This window comes from Molothrus ater, chromosome 5, assembly GCF_012460135.2.
Source record: "Molothrus ater isolate BHLD 08-10-18 breed brown headed cowbird chromosome 5, BPBGC_Mater_1.1, whole genome shotgun sequence".
Lineage (NCBI taxonomy): Eukaryota > Metazoa > Chordata > Aves > Passeriformes > Icteridae > Molothrus > Molothrus ater.
This window is the reverse complement of record NC_050482.2, coordinates 10,406,906-10,422,959: the sequence shown is the minus strand read 5'-3', so window position 1 is coordinate 10,422,959 and position 16,054 is coordinate 10,406,906. Positions and strand designations below refer to the sequence as shown.

The following is a 16,054-nucleotide window of genomic DNA, read 5'->3' as shown; positions in this document are numbered from 1 at the left end:
CACTGTGAAAAAAGCCCAGAGTCCTGGGTTAGGGCCATGCCTAAGGCCTGTATTGCTCTATTTAAAACTCAAACTCAATATTTTTCAGGTTTGCCACTTTTTTAAAAAAGAGCATGAACAACAACAGCAAAAAGGAAATAAATTAACCATTTTCTCAAATTCAATAGAAAAATTAATTTTTGATCTATTTTATTCCATTTAAAAATAAATAAGGGTTAACACACCAAAGTGTGATTTGTTTTTGTGGAATGTGGTTTTCATGGGGAATTGTGTGTCAGTACAACAATGTGACATAGTTATATTTAATTACAAAGAACCCCTATATTGCTAAAATGTATCTTAAATATTTATTCAATAAAGATGAAGTAGTTTGAAAAAGATTTTTTTAAAAGATATCAATTAGAAGATAAATTTCTGTATCTGACAAATAGGAACCTAGAAGATCAGGAGGCAACTACTCAGTGCATTTCTTTAATGAAGTACAGATGGTAACCATGAAATTTGGGAGTCTCTGGAAGCATGCTGAACACTGAAAGAGAGAAAACTAGGATGTCTGCATGGGTGCAGATATGCTGTGTTAATATGCTTACTCATAAAAGAAAGTTGGCAGTGGAAATCAAAATATTATTTCTGCCAAATTAGATCCATAGGAAAAAAAAACTATTTGGAAGTAAAAATAGCACCTGGTAAGAGAAGAACACTGCAACAACATGAAGAAAATTTATTTCCAAAGGATCAAAAAGTAAATCCTGTAACTTCTTTTCATCCCTATAACACATTACTGTATAGGATAAAAGGCTTCACCAGGATAAAGAGAAAATTTTCATAATAGATTGCTAGTGAGTTGCAACTGTTTGCTTGAATATAGTATTTAATTTCCCCAGAATAAATTATTAGAATAGATGTAAAATATTTTAAATATAGGTCTAAGCTGTAAAAGTTAAACTTTTATCTTTTAACTTAAAATGTTAAACTTAAACTGTTATCTGAGAAAACTCTTCAACACAAAATAACAGACAGATGTAAAAATTATTACCTACTGTTTCAAACTCAAGATAAGTAATAAAACATAGTACAGTTCAAACACTAGACCAGTTATTTTGGGCATAATTTATTCTGTTGTATAGTGTCCTTCAAATGCTTTTAAATAAAAACTTATTTTTTAAAAAGATTAAAAAATTACCATTCCAGGAAAGTTTCTGAGTGTTGAGTATCAAGACTCACATTATGCTCTCTTTCACTCAGCTCTCACACTAATACATACAAATAAATCAAATCAATCATATTGATTATAAATAGCTAACCCTTGATTCATTTCAAATAAAGGTTTTTCAGTTCAGGGGTAGACTATTTCAGAATACCCACTTTCAGTAGAAACTTGTGTTTAGACAACTGTTCCTCTATGAAAGCCTAAAGTATTTGGGTTCTAAATTTGCAACAGAAAAAAAATCTGTTTTTGTTTTGCAGAAACATATGAAAATTTTTATCAAACAACTTAAGACAATGCAAGTCTGGAAGAGTACCTGGAATTATAACAGTAGTGTGTTTTAATTCAGATTCACCACTATTCCTTTTCCTGTTAAGAACTTTATGTCACATCTAACAATTAGTTAGTCTTGGATAAACTTTCCAGGCCAAAATGGATTCTCTAATACTCAGCTTGAGAGTATGCTATTATATAATTTTTGTTATGCATCATTATTAGGTAGATTGCTTTAAATCTACATTGAGAATTCCTTACTACATCTGTATTTTTAAAATAGCATGTACCTAACCAATTCAGTCTTTCAAAGATGAACAATTTACCTTTGGCTACAAAAAGCTCTTTCCCTATTCTAGCTTATTATATTAGATTTTGATAACTTTAGACAGAAGTCATGGTCAGCTTGATGTCAAGTGATGATGCTAGACCATCCATCCAATTAAATTAATGGTACTAATGCCAGTACCAAAATATAAATACCTCCTTGCAATGGAGGATACTGTTCAAGTTGTTTGGCCTTCTGGATAGTGACAGCAACAAGCTTTTTTATCAAGTTAGAAAAACTATTTCTTTTTCCTGATTATTCAAAAAAGAATTTAATTCAGGGAGCTTTAGCAATCCAAGTGGGGGGGAAAAAAAACCAACAGTAATTGTCAGAGCATAAAAAGCAGTACTGACCCTAGAGTTCTTTACTTAAGCTTCTGAACTGGTATTTTCCTTCCAGCTTTAATATTGAACCAACCAGGCAGTACTTAGGGACTCAGCTGCAACTAACATTTGCTTTATAGTTACCCCAAGCCATAGTCTTTGGTATTTAAAACAGGCTGACACTAAAATTCATTTGAAGGTCTACTTCACTCATTACAAGTTTTCACAAATAACTCCCTGATTAAAATAATGGAGAACAAAAAAAAAAAAAAAAAAAAAAGTCAGAAGTTACAGTATTCTCACATGCTTTCTGCACGAGACACACACAATATCTATTTCCAAATTTAAAGGTGTGAACACACACAAAATCAGAGACTTGAAACAATCATTTTTGAATCTCTGATGTAGTAAGCCTGCACTGTTCATTTATCCCTTACAATAAACCAAGAGAAGATCTTCAGTTTGTCAACTATCACAAAAAATATATCAAGAGCACTAATCTTAAAATATGCTGAACTAATTAATTTAGGAAATAAAAGTGTCTTGTCTATCTGTAACTGCTATTTAAATTAAATAGAAAAAAAAAAGCCCAGAAACATTTCATTGTCTTTAGATATTTAAGGAATGTGGATGTAGCAGGTTAAAATATTTACACAACCCTTAATCCATACCTGGATTCCTTAATAAATCTTATTTTTTATCCACACATAAGACCTTCAATGAATAAATGATAACACACTTTTTCCTGGTTTATTTAAATTGGGGGTTTCTTTTGGAGGGGTAATATTGTCACACTCACAGTTTCATTTCCTAGTATTTCTGAGGGTTTTATTCACAGACTCATAGAAAGGGCTGAGTTAGAAGGGACCTTAAAGATCATCTACTTCCAACATTCCTGCCACGTGCTGGAACTCCTTCCACTAGACTGCTGCTCCCAAATGGCATTTTCTTTCTTTTCTAGCTCTTAGCCTGAGAGACAAAAGATTAGCAGAAACTGTACAGCATTTTAAAAATTCACCAAGAGATAATATTCTGGTCAAGATAAAAATCACTGTAGCATCTAACTCTTTTTTTTTTATTATTTCTAAAAGTTTTTATTACCCTTCAGTGATAAACTGGAGTACCAGAATGTCAAAATATTTTATCCATAACTAATTATTTACATATGTGATGAACCAATAGAAAGACAAAATTTATGTCCACTGCCAAATTTGACATCAAATAATATATAATAAATACAAGGCTTCAGACAACAGAAAAATTTCAACTGCCATGAAAGGGGAATACGAAGCAATAGTATTTATATTTTATTATTACTAAGGTATATGAACCATCAATTACGTGTAACTCAATATTTATGCCTTGTTTGATGGCTTTGGAGAAGGGGAGCCCTTTTTTCTTGCTGGTTGCTGTCCAAATGTATTCAAAATTATGTTGTCATGTTCATGACATATTACTTTCAACCTGACACTTTAATCAGCTCTTCCACACTAATCAAGTAGTGAGTGACATGTGGAAGCACTACGTATGAGTTAAAGGGAGTAAAGTAGGAATAACCACTCAGAAAAAAAGCAAACCTGGTTTGTGTGCTTCATCTAACACCTCACCTTGTTGTCATCTTATTGCAACAGTTCCCATACCTTCTCAATGATTCCCTCATGGGCAGCTCCTCACAGCACTGACACCTCCTTCTTCTTCACAGTACAGCCAACCAACTCCAACTCTCTTCACAGCCAACCAACTCCAACTCTCCTCACAGTACAGCCAACCAACTCCATCTCTCTCCACCACCAGCCAACCAACTCCAACTCTCTCCTCACCCAGCTACCCCACTCTATTGTAGCACTCGTCATCTTACTGGACACAGCTGTGGCCTGTTAAGGGCAGGCCTGTTCCTCATCTTTGGTGATTTGTACAGCTGCAACTCCTCAGGTGTGAGACTACCTTCTGCAATATCTTTGTTTTCTTACATTCTATCCCTCCACATCACCTCAAACCATTACACCAGAGCAGACACAGACCTGGAGGAATCACTGCAGCAGGTGGGAAAAGTGGAACCCTGAGAGCAATGGCATGTGGTGCATCCACTGGGAAGATTAACCTTGCTTTCCTTGTGCCAGGGATTCCCTCTTACTTCTGGCCTGCAGTTCCTGTATTCTGCTTAGGGATAAGCAGGGTATAGTTTTAATGAGGATTTAGAAACAAGACTTCAGCTATTACTAATAGGAGATGCATGACTAATTCCTAGTGCATGTGTTAGAAAGAGGACCTGAGGGTCTGTTCTGTTTTCAGCTGCAGATGGATTTTATTTCAAAACCTAAATGGGCCTCTTGAAAAATACTGAATTAAAAGTCTGATCTGGTTCTATTTTATTGGGATTGCCTCCCTTCTTCAATCCTCAGAAACAGGCAAGTAAATTAACTCCTTAGACTTTCTTCTGTCTCTGCATAGGTTTTGGCACAAGATCCAGGAAAAGAAAATAATAATAATAATAATAAAAAGAACAGCTCTCATAATACTTCTTTCTACAATCAAATAACTCACAAAGTAATAACCTGGATGTAGTAAATGGATATTTTGTTATGATGTATCTCATATTTTTGTGGTGAAATACATGAACTACTTCACAAGAAGCTCTTCTCTATATTTCCAACAAAGCAAACCACTATATATGTAGGAAGAAAAGGATATTATATTATCAACCACACTAGATTTAAAGTAGGTTGTACACCATTATAGAATTATTAGACAAAAAAGTTTCCCAATTTCAAAAATATAAGTGGTCAGAAATTCATTATTTGATTCAATTTAAAAAATCACTAAAAGTCATAAGTAATAACTGCAATATAAATGAAACATAAATAGAAAAAAAATTAATGGATAGCATTTTGATTATCTTAAAGGTCTCTTCCAACCCTAATGATTCTATGATTCTGTGGTTAAGAGTTGAATTCCTCATTTCATACAGAAAATAATTGCATGAAAAAGAGTGATTGACAGGCCCAAGTGAAAATCCTGATCACATGTGGCTCTAACAGCAATTGTCCCCCTCCCCTAGGGACAACAACCTGTCTCTAGGGGAGAGGGACAATCTCAAGGAGGAACAGGCAAGTCAAATATCTAGTCATTGAAAACTGTCCTGCGAGATTCAAAGAGCAATTCTTTGTTTCTCTTGGCCACCTGAAAAGCATATACAATAAAGCAGAAATAATGGAATCTGCTTGCCAAGGCATAATTCAGTCAAAAAAAACTGGCTTCCAAGCTGTAAGACTTTTGAACTGTGTCTCTTCCACTGATTTTCAGAAGGATTCATTGTAATGCCTGTGTTGCAAATGCTTCCAAGCAGAGTGGGATTTAGACAAGGAATTGCAGATAGCATTTTTAAATGTACAGCTGCTCCCTGATATAGTGGACACTGAAACCTCCCAAGAAATGACAGGCTAGCTCCTGTGAACAGGCAGAAAAATGACAAAAGTGTTCAAGATGCATTATCTGTCTTTCTAGAGTTACAAAAATTGCTTGTATATCACAAAGTGAAAAGAACAACATTAAATTCTACTTTTGGAAATCTGTTGGTGAATGACTACCTCACAATTGCTCATTTGTGTTTCAGATGACACATGAACTTTGTAACTGTAAAATAGAACCTGGTGAACATTTTGTGTTTATTGACATGAAATCTGTCACTTTTAGGTATTCTCAAGCTGTTATCGCTGAAAATTCCATCCTTAACAAAAAGTTACCCAGCCATACAAGAACGTGATTTTTCTGACATAGAATTACAGACTTCCTGGTAATTTTCTAGGCTTCCACTTCTCTGGTAATTAATATAAAAACCAGATCCAAGAATCATAAACCATATATGTTACACATGCACATATATTTCTCTGTCCAGAAATGTACATTTCTTTCTGCTATTATCATTTTATTAGATACTAAATTTGTACCTTTCCTGTGGAATTCATAATCTGTCTTCCTTTCCAGATTTTTGGGCTGTACAGGAACATTACATAGTATACATTTTTTAAGGGATATGTGTCCTCAGGAATTCCACTTAAAATGTTAAATTCAACACAATAAGAAAACATTTTATGTACTGTTATGATGACAATCTTATAACAAAGTTCACACGGCATTTACAAATATCCTAATAATTGGAGACGAGTTTTTTTAACATTTTAACAGTAAAGTATCAATTCTCTTCAAAAAAATGGGAAAAAAAAAAGGAAATGGCCTGTCACTCCTCTGTAATCCTGCAATTAAGGTGCACTTTAGCACTTATTAAAGCCAGAATCCCAGAATAATCCTTTAGGTCTGTCAGTCAAGCTCACCATATAAGAATATGAGCTACTATGATTCTTTCCCCCATCACAGTGACATTTCCATTTTCATCCCTGTGCCATTTATGGAAGCTGCACGCAACTGTGGCCATGAATTTTAAAAAGCTCAGGTCACACTAGGGTCTCTTTCCTGTTGATGAGACTTTAAAAGAGGAAAAAGACTGCATACTTGAAATTAGGACCTTAAATAAAAAAAAAAAATCAAAACTTAAAAATAGAAATCCTATTTAATTTTTCTCCCCACCTTTTAAAAAATATGCAGCTCATTAGAATGCTGAAATGTCTTTTTGTTGTGTAGAGATTTTTGCTTGATGATGAGCATAGGGACTTATTTCCATCTTGAAAATAAATACTTAGTTTTGAAATACAATTAAAGAATCCTCATCTGTATATGCATATATACATTATTTTTTGCATAGTTTAGAAAGAATTTATGTAAATTCTCTGCCAGTCTGTTACTGCAATTCTAGAAATGCACTGGATGAAATATTAGCACTACCAGCTCACACAGCTTGTTATTTCGCTAAACTGTACCAGCTCATGAGATACTTAAAAATGTTTTCAGAATTCATCCCTGCCTGAGGCCAAACAGAGTGTAAAGAAGAGCTGTCAAGAATTGTTTGTATTAAATGTGAGCAGCACAGAGAAAGAATGGATCAGATCATCAGAATATGTAAGGGTTTTGTTTCACCTCCAGTTACATTTGTGAAACTCAGATCCAATCCTAATGGACCTCTTTAATTGCAGCACCTACCAATTAAAAAAAAATTAATGATATCCCTAATACAACACATCCATGAAGTAGCACTGAAAGAAGTAACGGTGACAATAACAACAAACCTGTACTAAAAATGGAGACAAACACTGTTTTAAGATTATTGTTTTAAGAATGGAACACAAATAATGAGCTTAGTGTTAAAATATAAAATCACTTTGTTCAAATGCCACTTACAGCCTTCATAAATATCTGTGGGTATGTGGACTGCTGCATGTTGGTAAGATGTTTGCCGTCGGAAAACAGGATCGTCTTCAAATACTGGTCTGATTCTCTGGCTGCCAGATTCAGTTTCATTCTTTTCAGGCTTTTAAATGAAAAACATGGAAAGAGAAAAATATTAAAACATGTGCTAAAAACAATGCCACTCACATTTTCTCTTTTTACATAAAACAATCATAGCTTTTCTTTCACTGCTAACATTTTGCATTTCTATATAAACCAAATTAGTTTCTCCAGGTCAAGGAATATTTATGTATAGTTTGTTTTCAGTTTTGATTTACCCAATGCTTCCAGTGAAATGAAGACCTGCAAAAGAAAAGTATGAGCCTAAACACCTTACAGACTTCAATTTCATAACTGCATGGAATTTTTACACCCATAACACAAGGCAAATTAATTACTTTTTATAGCATGTAATAATTTTCACCAAATCTTAAATATTACTTTTTTTTTTCCTTATGCAGATCAAATCACAAATCTAAAAATGATACCACCCATTTATATTGCATAAAGAGATTTTTCAGAAACAGGTGTGTACATCCAGACAAAGCAAGGAAATTAAGCCTTCTTGAAATTTCTGGTTGAATTAGGTTTTTTTCATTGATTTATTCGAAGCATGTCTCAGTGAAATCCCATGTACTGTCTTCATCTGCCAAGAGGAAAGGTCCTTAAACACTCAGGTGCTTACCATCACCTGTCTGCCTTGGGTTCCCATCTTTTCTCACCTGTCTTCACCCTGATACACATTTCTTGATTCCTTCCAATTCATTCAGTCAGTTTGTACTAGTTCTTAACCATTTTGAAAAGCTGAGATTTTTTTGAAGTGTGGAACCAAGGAGGTAGTGAAGGCCAAAGAGGTGGGAGTGCCTTCATCTGTCTCTGCTGCAGCTGGAACGAGAGGCCCCATGCCATGGGTCCACTGCCACTTCAAGCAGTAATATAGCAACTATGAATGACTACTGAATGATTACTCAGGCCAGCTATTGGAGGCAATTATAAGGATATTTTTAATACTATACAGTCATCAGTTTTTGGAAATGTGTTATGCTTGATAAATAGTGCTGACAATGAAGCACCTGATGGTCAGTTGGGCATGTGTGTGTTGAGGCCACTCTGTTTATTATCCTCTATTATCTATTTATGTATCTATTAATTTATTTATTATTATCTATATATTTATCTATTTCTCTATTATCTAAGTATAGACAGATAAACTTTAGCTTATCCACAATGCCATGTAATGAAACTGCCTATGTTTTCTCATCTGCTTCATCTCAATGTTACAGAACAAGTATTTGCCATTCTAAGTGCAGGTTCAAATGCTGCCTGAAGTAAGCCTAAAAACCTGGGTGGGTTTTAAAGAACTGATTTCCTTTGGAAATACAGAGGGCAGAGCTCATCTAACCAGTGACAGCCACCGATTTCGACAAGCCAGCAGTGTTGTGCTCACCACTGCAGGCTGCCTTCATGTTGAATGAAGAGGAATGGGAATGTTTAGAGTGCAATTCATCTTATCCTAATTAGACACCTATTTTCCCATGACATGAATCATGCTTCACAAGTGTCTCCTACTTTTGATTGATTGTAGAAGTAGCTCTAGTGCAAATCACCTAGATGTAGAAGTCAGCAATACAGCTGCCTAGAATTAGGTGAGATGAATCTCACAAGTCTACTAAACTTCCAGAAAAAAAGAAGCTTAATACTCATGTTGACTATTTTTATGCAGCATAACTACTACATCTTATGCTGACAAGGTCAATTTTTTGTAAAGGATTTAACCCCATTCTGGGAATGAGTAAGATTTTGGGAGGGGACATAGCCAGCACAGCTGACCCAAGATGATCAAAGAGATACTCCTTTCTAATGATGTTATGCTCAGTACTACAAGCTCAGAGAAATGAGGAGAGAGGGGACATTCATCGTTAAGGTGGAGTATTTGTGGAGCAACTGCTTTGTGTCCTAAGATCCTACTTCCCAAAAAGTGTTTGGACATTGCCTGATGGGGGGAATGAAGAAAGAATAAGAATAAATCTTTTTTATTTCCACTGCTCCAGTGTTTGGATTTTGCTTTTCCTTACTAAACTGTCTTTATCTCAATCCATGAGTATTTTATGGTCTTATTTTCTCACCCCTCCACTGCTGGAGGGGGGTAGTGGTACAGGAGAATGTGACAGACAGCTTTGTGGGCAGCCAGCAGCCAGACAAGGCTCACAACCATTATAACTTACTTGGAAGGGTGCAGACTAAAGCCAGGATCAGTAACAGTCTATGAATCATATGATTTGAAATGACACAGCATTATGACAGCTCCAGACAATGCAATTTAGTTCAATTTTCCATAGGTTTCTGTTGTGTTGTTTACTTGGGTGTTTTTTTGCTTAATATTATCCCACAGGTTTTTTTTTTTCATGCCCCAACCTGGCATGCAAAACATTAGACAAATTCTGGAGTTCTTTCCATAAGTTATCTTTTAGCTTCAAGTTGCTCAAAGTAATGATTTTGTCTCATTATGCAAATGTATTCTCAATAGTCAATCATTCATGTGGCAAAATCTCCCTTCTGTCGGGAAGTCATTTGATTAAAAAAACATTCTAACAGTCTTATTTCTAAAAATTAGTAGCAATGACTACAAACCCTCAAGGCTTTCACAGTATACTTCAGAAAATAATTGAGGACCATGAGGTCACATAACCATACTAAAATACGTGAATGAGTGATTTATTTCAACTAAATTTCCACAAGAAATACATGGGAAGGAATGGGTATGGTAAAAAAGAAAGGGTGTGAACACAGAATCAAAGAATATCCTGAGCTGGAATGGACTGACTAGCCAAAGTTCATTAAAGTTCAGCTTCTGGCCCTACAAAAAGCAATCCCAAGAATCACACATTTTTCCATCCAGTCCATCTTAGCAGGTCTTGCACAGAAGTTTTCATATTACAATATATTTAGATTTTTGCTTGGAATTCCTGAAGCAGCATAAAATGATCATGTTTCTTCTAATTGATATTGCAATTTCATTCCAATTAATAACTACAACCTTTCAGTCCTTCCATTCACTCATATTGTACGAAAGAAGCTTCATGTCTACTGCCAAAATCTGATTAAACTTGGTTGAAATTGAAACTACTTAATTAATTATGACCTGAATGCCTTAAAAAAAAAAAAAATCTACTCACATTTCTAATGGCAAATACACACAGGTCCCCCTGAAAAAGACTGTGACTGACTCTGTTGCTATTCCTACAAATATTCCATGATACCACATCAAAAAACATTAATCTAAAAACTCTTCTCAGCTTTATTAATGCAGGCAATGGATTTAAAACTACACAAAGTTATGTAGATGCTTTCACACTGCTCTCATTCACCTTCATGGCAGTATTTTATGATGTACAGCTCTGACACTGAAATAGCACATCAATCTGCCCAAAAATCGAAGACAAAAAATAACAAAATCCTTTAAAAATTTCAAGGTACCCTCACACAGGACCAATTTGTTCTGTAAATCTAAAGGTGTCTGAACTAGTTGTGTACACAACAGGTAAGTATCAGAACCATTATTGGCAAATTAGTGCTGAACTCCTTCTGACAAGACAAAATTTATACTATAGTGGATTCTTCTATAGGAAATAAATCTATTTGGTTTTAATTTGCAAACCTTTGAATTTCAAGTAGCTTCTATCTAAAAAAAAAAGGAAAAAAGGAATGAATAAAAAGGAAACCTCAATGTTATTAATTATTTTAATCTTGCATTTCAATGAAAAGCCTGACAGATTGTGGTGTCAGTTGGTACTGTTTTATACCCTGTTAAACTTGGTTCTCAGAAAAGTAGCAAAACACCTATTTTGATGGAAAGTGATCCAGCATGTGAATATAATTAAAACCCAACTCCAACCAATTTCTCTCTCAAGTCAGGAGCTGAAATGCAATCAATACTGGCACAGAAAAATCCCACAGGAGACAGTGGCTGAAGATTAATTTTCTATCTATTCAAACCTGGCCTTCACTTATTGCATTACATTGTTACCTACCACTGACAGTCAGCAAAATAACTCACTCATTTCACTGCAATGAATTTCCAGACAAATTTTATCCTCCCTTGAGAGGCAGATAAAATTCATTTCTCTTTCCAGTTCACATTTGTGCAAATTTAAGGCTTTTATTTTTGTTAATAAATAAAGTTGGGGTTTTTTATGTGTTTATCATTCACCATCAGGATAAAAGGAAATTGATACAGCAGCTAAAACACAAGAAATGAGGTTTTTTGTAGCGATTCTTTGTGATTATTTCTAAATCTTTCTTGGCATGATGTCCAATAAACTGAAGGGTACCTTCTGCATCATTTTATAAGCCAAGTACACAGCAGAAATAATACAACTTCTCTCTAGAGGGGTTTCTGAACATAAATTAATGAATTTACATGAGTTAACTGGAAGCTTTATGCCAAGAAGTTTTACTGAAATATTTGTCTAAAAAAGAAAACATCCCTTAAAACAAAATTGTTAAAGATCATTTCAAGAAATTGTGACATATTCTAGCTGTCCATTTCACTGCAGCCAAACTTATCCTGATGCCTTTCCAGCATTCAGTTACTTTCCATCATCACAGCTGTAAAAAGATGAGTGGATTTTCTATCTCTACTAATATATTTTCATTAAGTTTAAAAACACTGGTGATTATGGAAATGAGAAGGTTTTTCCATTAGTAGAAAAATTATTTTTGCTTTTTGCAGATGTTGAAAACACAACGAGAAAACTGACATTATTTACAAAAAAACCCCAACCCAATAAATACATCAGCAAAACACAAAAAAACTCACCACCAAAGTGAAGCAATCTTCAGTTGTTTTCTGAAAGCAGATTCTTTTCAGAAACAATTTAGAAGTTGCTCAAAGCATAATAGTAGATTTAGCATCATGATGAAAGAATAAAAGTAGATTTCTTTCAATTCCTGAACTGATATTCAGCCATTAACAATGACACCTGCCTGCTTTCATACTTATGTAAAACAGAAAGGAATTGGTTGCTAGTATTTTCCATTGCTTTCATATCCAGGGACTGTGTTCTGCACAAAACCTCACTCTCTCTACCACCATCATTTTAAAGAATGAATGTAGAGATGGAATTATAATCATTGTAAATAATAAATAATCAAATTTCTTCGTCAGTGATTCCTCCCTATATTACCTTGCAGAATTCTGGAAGTTTTATGTTTTCATCTCTAGCTTTCAGCCTGGTTTTTATTTCTGAATATCTGCTGAAATTTCTAAATGTAAATTTTTAAACAATTGGGGCTCACTTCTTTTAATTATTTCTCCCAGATCTACTCTGTACACATGAAACTGTCACATACTAAATAAGCACAGAATTTCTCCTATGCTCAATTCTGTGCTCTTTTATTCTTTTTCTGTTTTAGTTAGTTTTGCTGCTTTCCTGGGTTTTTTTTTTTTCCTCCCTGAGGAAAATAATCCAGTAGAACGACATACAAAGTCCCTCTGAAAATGCTTGTGGCCCCATTATAAAGTTACAGCTGGACCTAACATGGAGAGTAAAATGGGACATTGCTGGAAGCACGCAGAGCAGCAAATGCCTGCAGCAAGCAAGGGCTGGGGGCAGCTCTTCTAAGGACTAGGAGTGCATTTTGAAGAGCAGCTAGAATGAATTTCTAATAGCCACAGCTATTAGAAATTTACTGCATTGTAGATAATGCAATGAGAGCATTGCCTTCTGATAACATTTTTTATTTCCTTTTCACTAGCTGTGATTTTCCAGCTGTGGGAAGACTGCTGAGTGCATTCAGGTGGTTCTGATGGAACTGTGAAGAGTTTATTTTGTTTTCAATGTGTGTCAGTGGGGGACTCTGGTCTTCCCTTTGCAACATGATGATTTTATGTGACATCCTTCAGCCTATTCTTAGGGACAAAACAATTAAAAGACTTACAAATAAAACAAGAAAACAGTTGACTCAAAAGAATCAAAAATATTTTCCTGTCATACAACAGGGAGGTTTTAACATAAGAATATATGCATACACATATTCACATATATAAACGTAAGAAAATATATATATATTTTTCAAATATAAGTAGGGTCTGGGTAGCTTCAGAAAGGGAACTAGGAGGGAATTTAGTAAGGAAATAATTTATATTTGCATCTGTCAGTGTGCCATTCTCAAGGACCATTATACTTAATACAGATAAGAGTTGCTTTCAGTGTTTTCAATGTTTCCATATGCTTCTAATGGATCAATTGGTTCCTGTAAGTCAATGATAAAACAAATGGAATCCTGGATTGAGTATTGATGTTAAAAAAAAAAAAAAATCTCTTATGGAAGTAATTTAATTTCCAGCATTCTGCCAACTGAGTAATGTCAGTACATACCAAATACAAAGTCAAAATAATTTAAAAGTATTTATTTGCCTCTTAGGCTAATTTTATAATGCAGCTATCTTTTGTCTATGATAATTTCTATACAGCTACTTACAGGCTTGTCCCTGTCTACTGTATACAAGACTATATGATTTTTTATGGATGGCCAAAAACCATGTGGGGAGGTTATACATTCATTTATCTGACCTTTATGGTTCACAGCTTCTGATGAGAACTTTTAGAGAGGCACAACATTATTATATATTTCAAACATAATAATGTTTTCTTTTTATTTGTATTTTGACCTATTCACAGAATTCAATGCTTCATGACTTTGGTTTCATGAATTAATGCATCCTTGATGAAATTAATGGATCAAATGTAAAGACCTGAAAATTAGGGGACAGACATTTTTTTTAATGTTTTTGTCTCTTGATACAAGACAAAGGGTAATAGTTTACAACAAAAAGAGGGGAGATTCAGACATGATATAGAAAAGAAGTATTGAGAGATTTGGGTGGTAAAACACTGGGAAAGGTTGCCCAGAGAAGTGGCAGAGGCCTCCATCTGTGGAAACATTCAAGGCTGGGTTGGTTTGGTCTCTGAGCAACCTGATCTAGTTGATGACATCTCTGCTTATTGCATGGGTTTGGAGTAGATGAACTTTAAAAGTTCCTTCCAATCAAAACTATTTTATGATCCTGTGAAAATATTGTAATATTTCAATGAATAATATTCTAGAGAAACAGATGAAAACATCTGGGTTTTCCCAATTTCCTCCAGTGGAAAGATTTCCAAAATAGAAATCCAAGCTTCTGGAAGTCTTCTGTTTAAATGAGTTGACATTGCATCTATGAGGGTGCCTTAATTACCATGATTCAGGTAATTATATATTTCTATAGTTTTCATCATTTCTGACAAAAATGAACATTTATAAGAGATAATTTTTCAATAAGCTAAGAAAAAACCCTTAAGATTAAAAGATAGTAATAAAGGAATTGATGAAAATTTCTTTTTTTAATTATTACAGATTGCATGTGACCTTCACTACAAATCTACATTGAGTCTGCTGTAGTAATATCAGTATGCAAAAATTCATTTCTGTCCTGTCCTATTTTCTCTTGAGCTACAATGACAGGTAAAATGAAATGTGTATTTAAATATTTAAGCACATAAGAAATGTAAGACTTATTTATCTTCCTAAAGATAAATGTGACTTCCCCTCCCTGAGGTCATTGAAAACCTCTCCAATCCCCAGAGTGTTTCAGGGATGATGGAGAGCTGCCTCACAATGACACCAGCACCCGTGGATCCATCTCATCCACTCCCATGGACACACATGTGTCTGACTGGCTCAGAGGTCCCTAAATCCCTCCCTTCTATTCCTGAAGGTTGAGGCAACATCTCCCTATCCCTCCTGGGTTATATATCCTGGTCATGAGACTGGGGATCATGATGTGTCATCCCATCTGAACATCCCACCCTGGTCCCCTTCCACATGGGGTGATGATCTGGGAAAACTCAGGGCTTGGTGACCAAGGTGTTCACCAAGAGTGACCTTCCTGCCTGCCCTTAAACAATCAGGTGCTGCACAGATCTGCCTGCTTCAGCTCTGACTGTAACAGTGGCTTAACTGCATAATATCATTGGACAACCCTGGGAATAGAGGATCATACTAGAAGAAAAGCAAATCTCCCTTTAACTGATTGAAATGCTACTAAAAGTTCAGAAAAACCTAGTTAATTATTAGTCAAACAAACAAACAAAAATCTTTTAAATTTCATAGCCTCCTTCACTGATCTTCCACATCCCATGAGTGTACTCAAACACATGTAATAAAATAAAATAAAAATATCCATTGTTGACAAAATTCCTGTAAAATACTTAGTCATCTAAATTTCAAGACCAAAATGCACTCTAGAGAATTTATATTTTTCATACATCACCCAATTAAATTTCAAACTAGGAACTGTTCTTCTCTTATTGGAATAAATTACCTTGTCTACCTTTTACTATTCCCACATCTGATTAAAAGATCATATCCCTGGAGAACAAGAACTGTTAAATCATCTTAATGCTTCATTGGGAATTAGTTATAATACCATATGAATGTGAACATTTAATTAATTAGATTTTTTCATCTGATGCAGTTGTCTTTGCCATTTTTTGCTAAGCCATCAACTGATCCTGTTTCACAGTTCATTCTTATCTTCAG

At 34.6% G+C, this 16,054-nt stretch overlaps 1 protein-coding gene across 5 annotated transcripts in view; it reads right to left on the bottom strand.

The window, feature by feature from the left end:
- Nucleotides 1-16,054, bottom strand: part of CACNA2D1 (calcium voltage-gated channel auxiliary subunit alpha2delta 1) — a 367,390-nt gene that overhangs the window by 145,192 nt on the left and 206,144 nt on the right. For all 5 annotated transcript variants that reach the window (XM_036401395.2, XM_036401394.2, XM_054514978.1 and 2 more), the window contains exon 6: nt 7,424-7,553. In XM_036401395.2, coding sequence (XP_036257288.1) covers nt 7,424-7,553 — 130 coding nt within the window. The remainder of the gene's footprint in view (nt 1-7,423; nt 7,554-16,054) is intronic.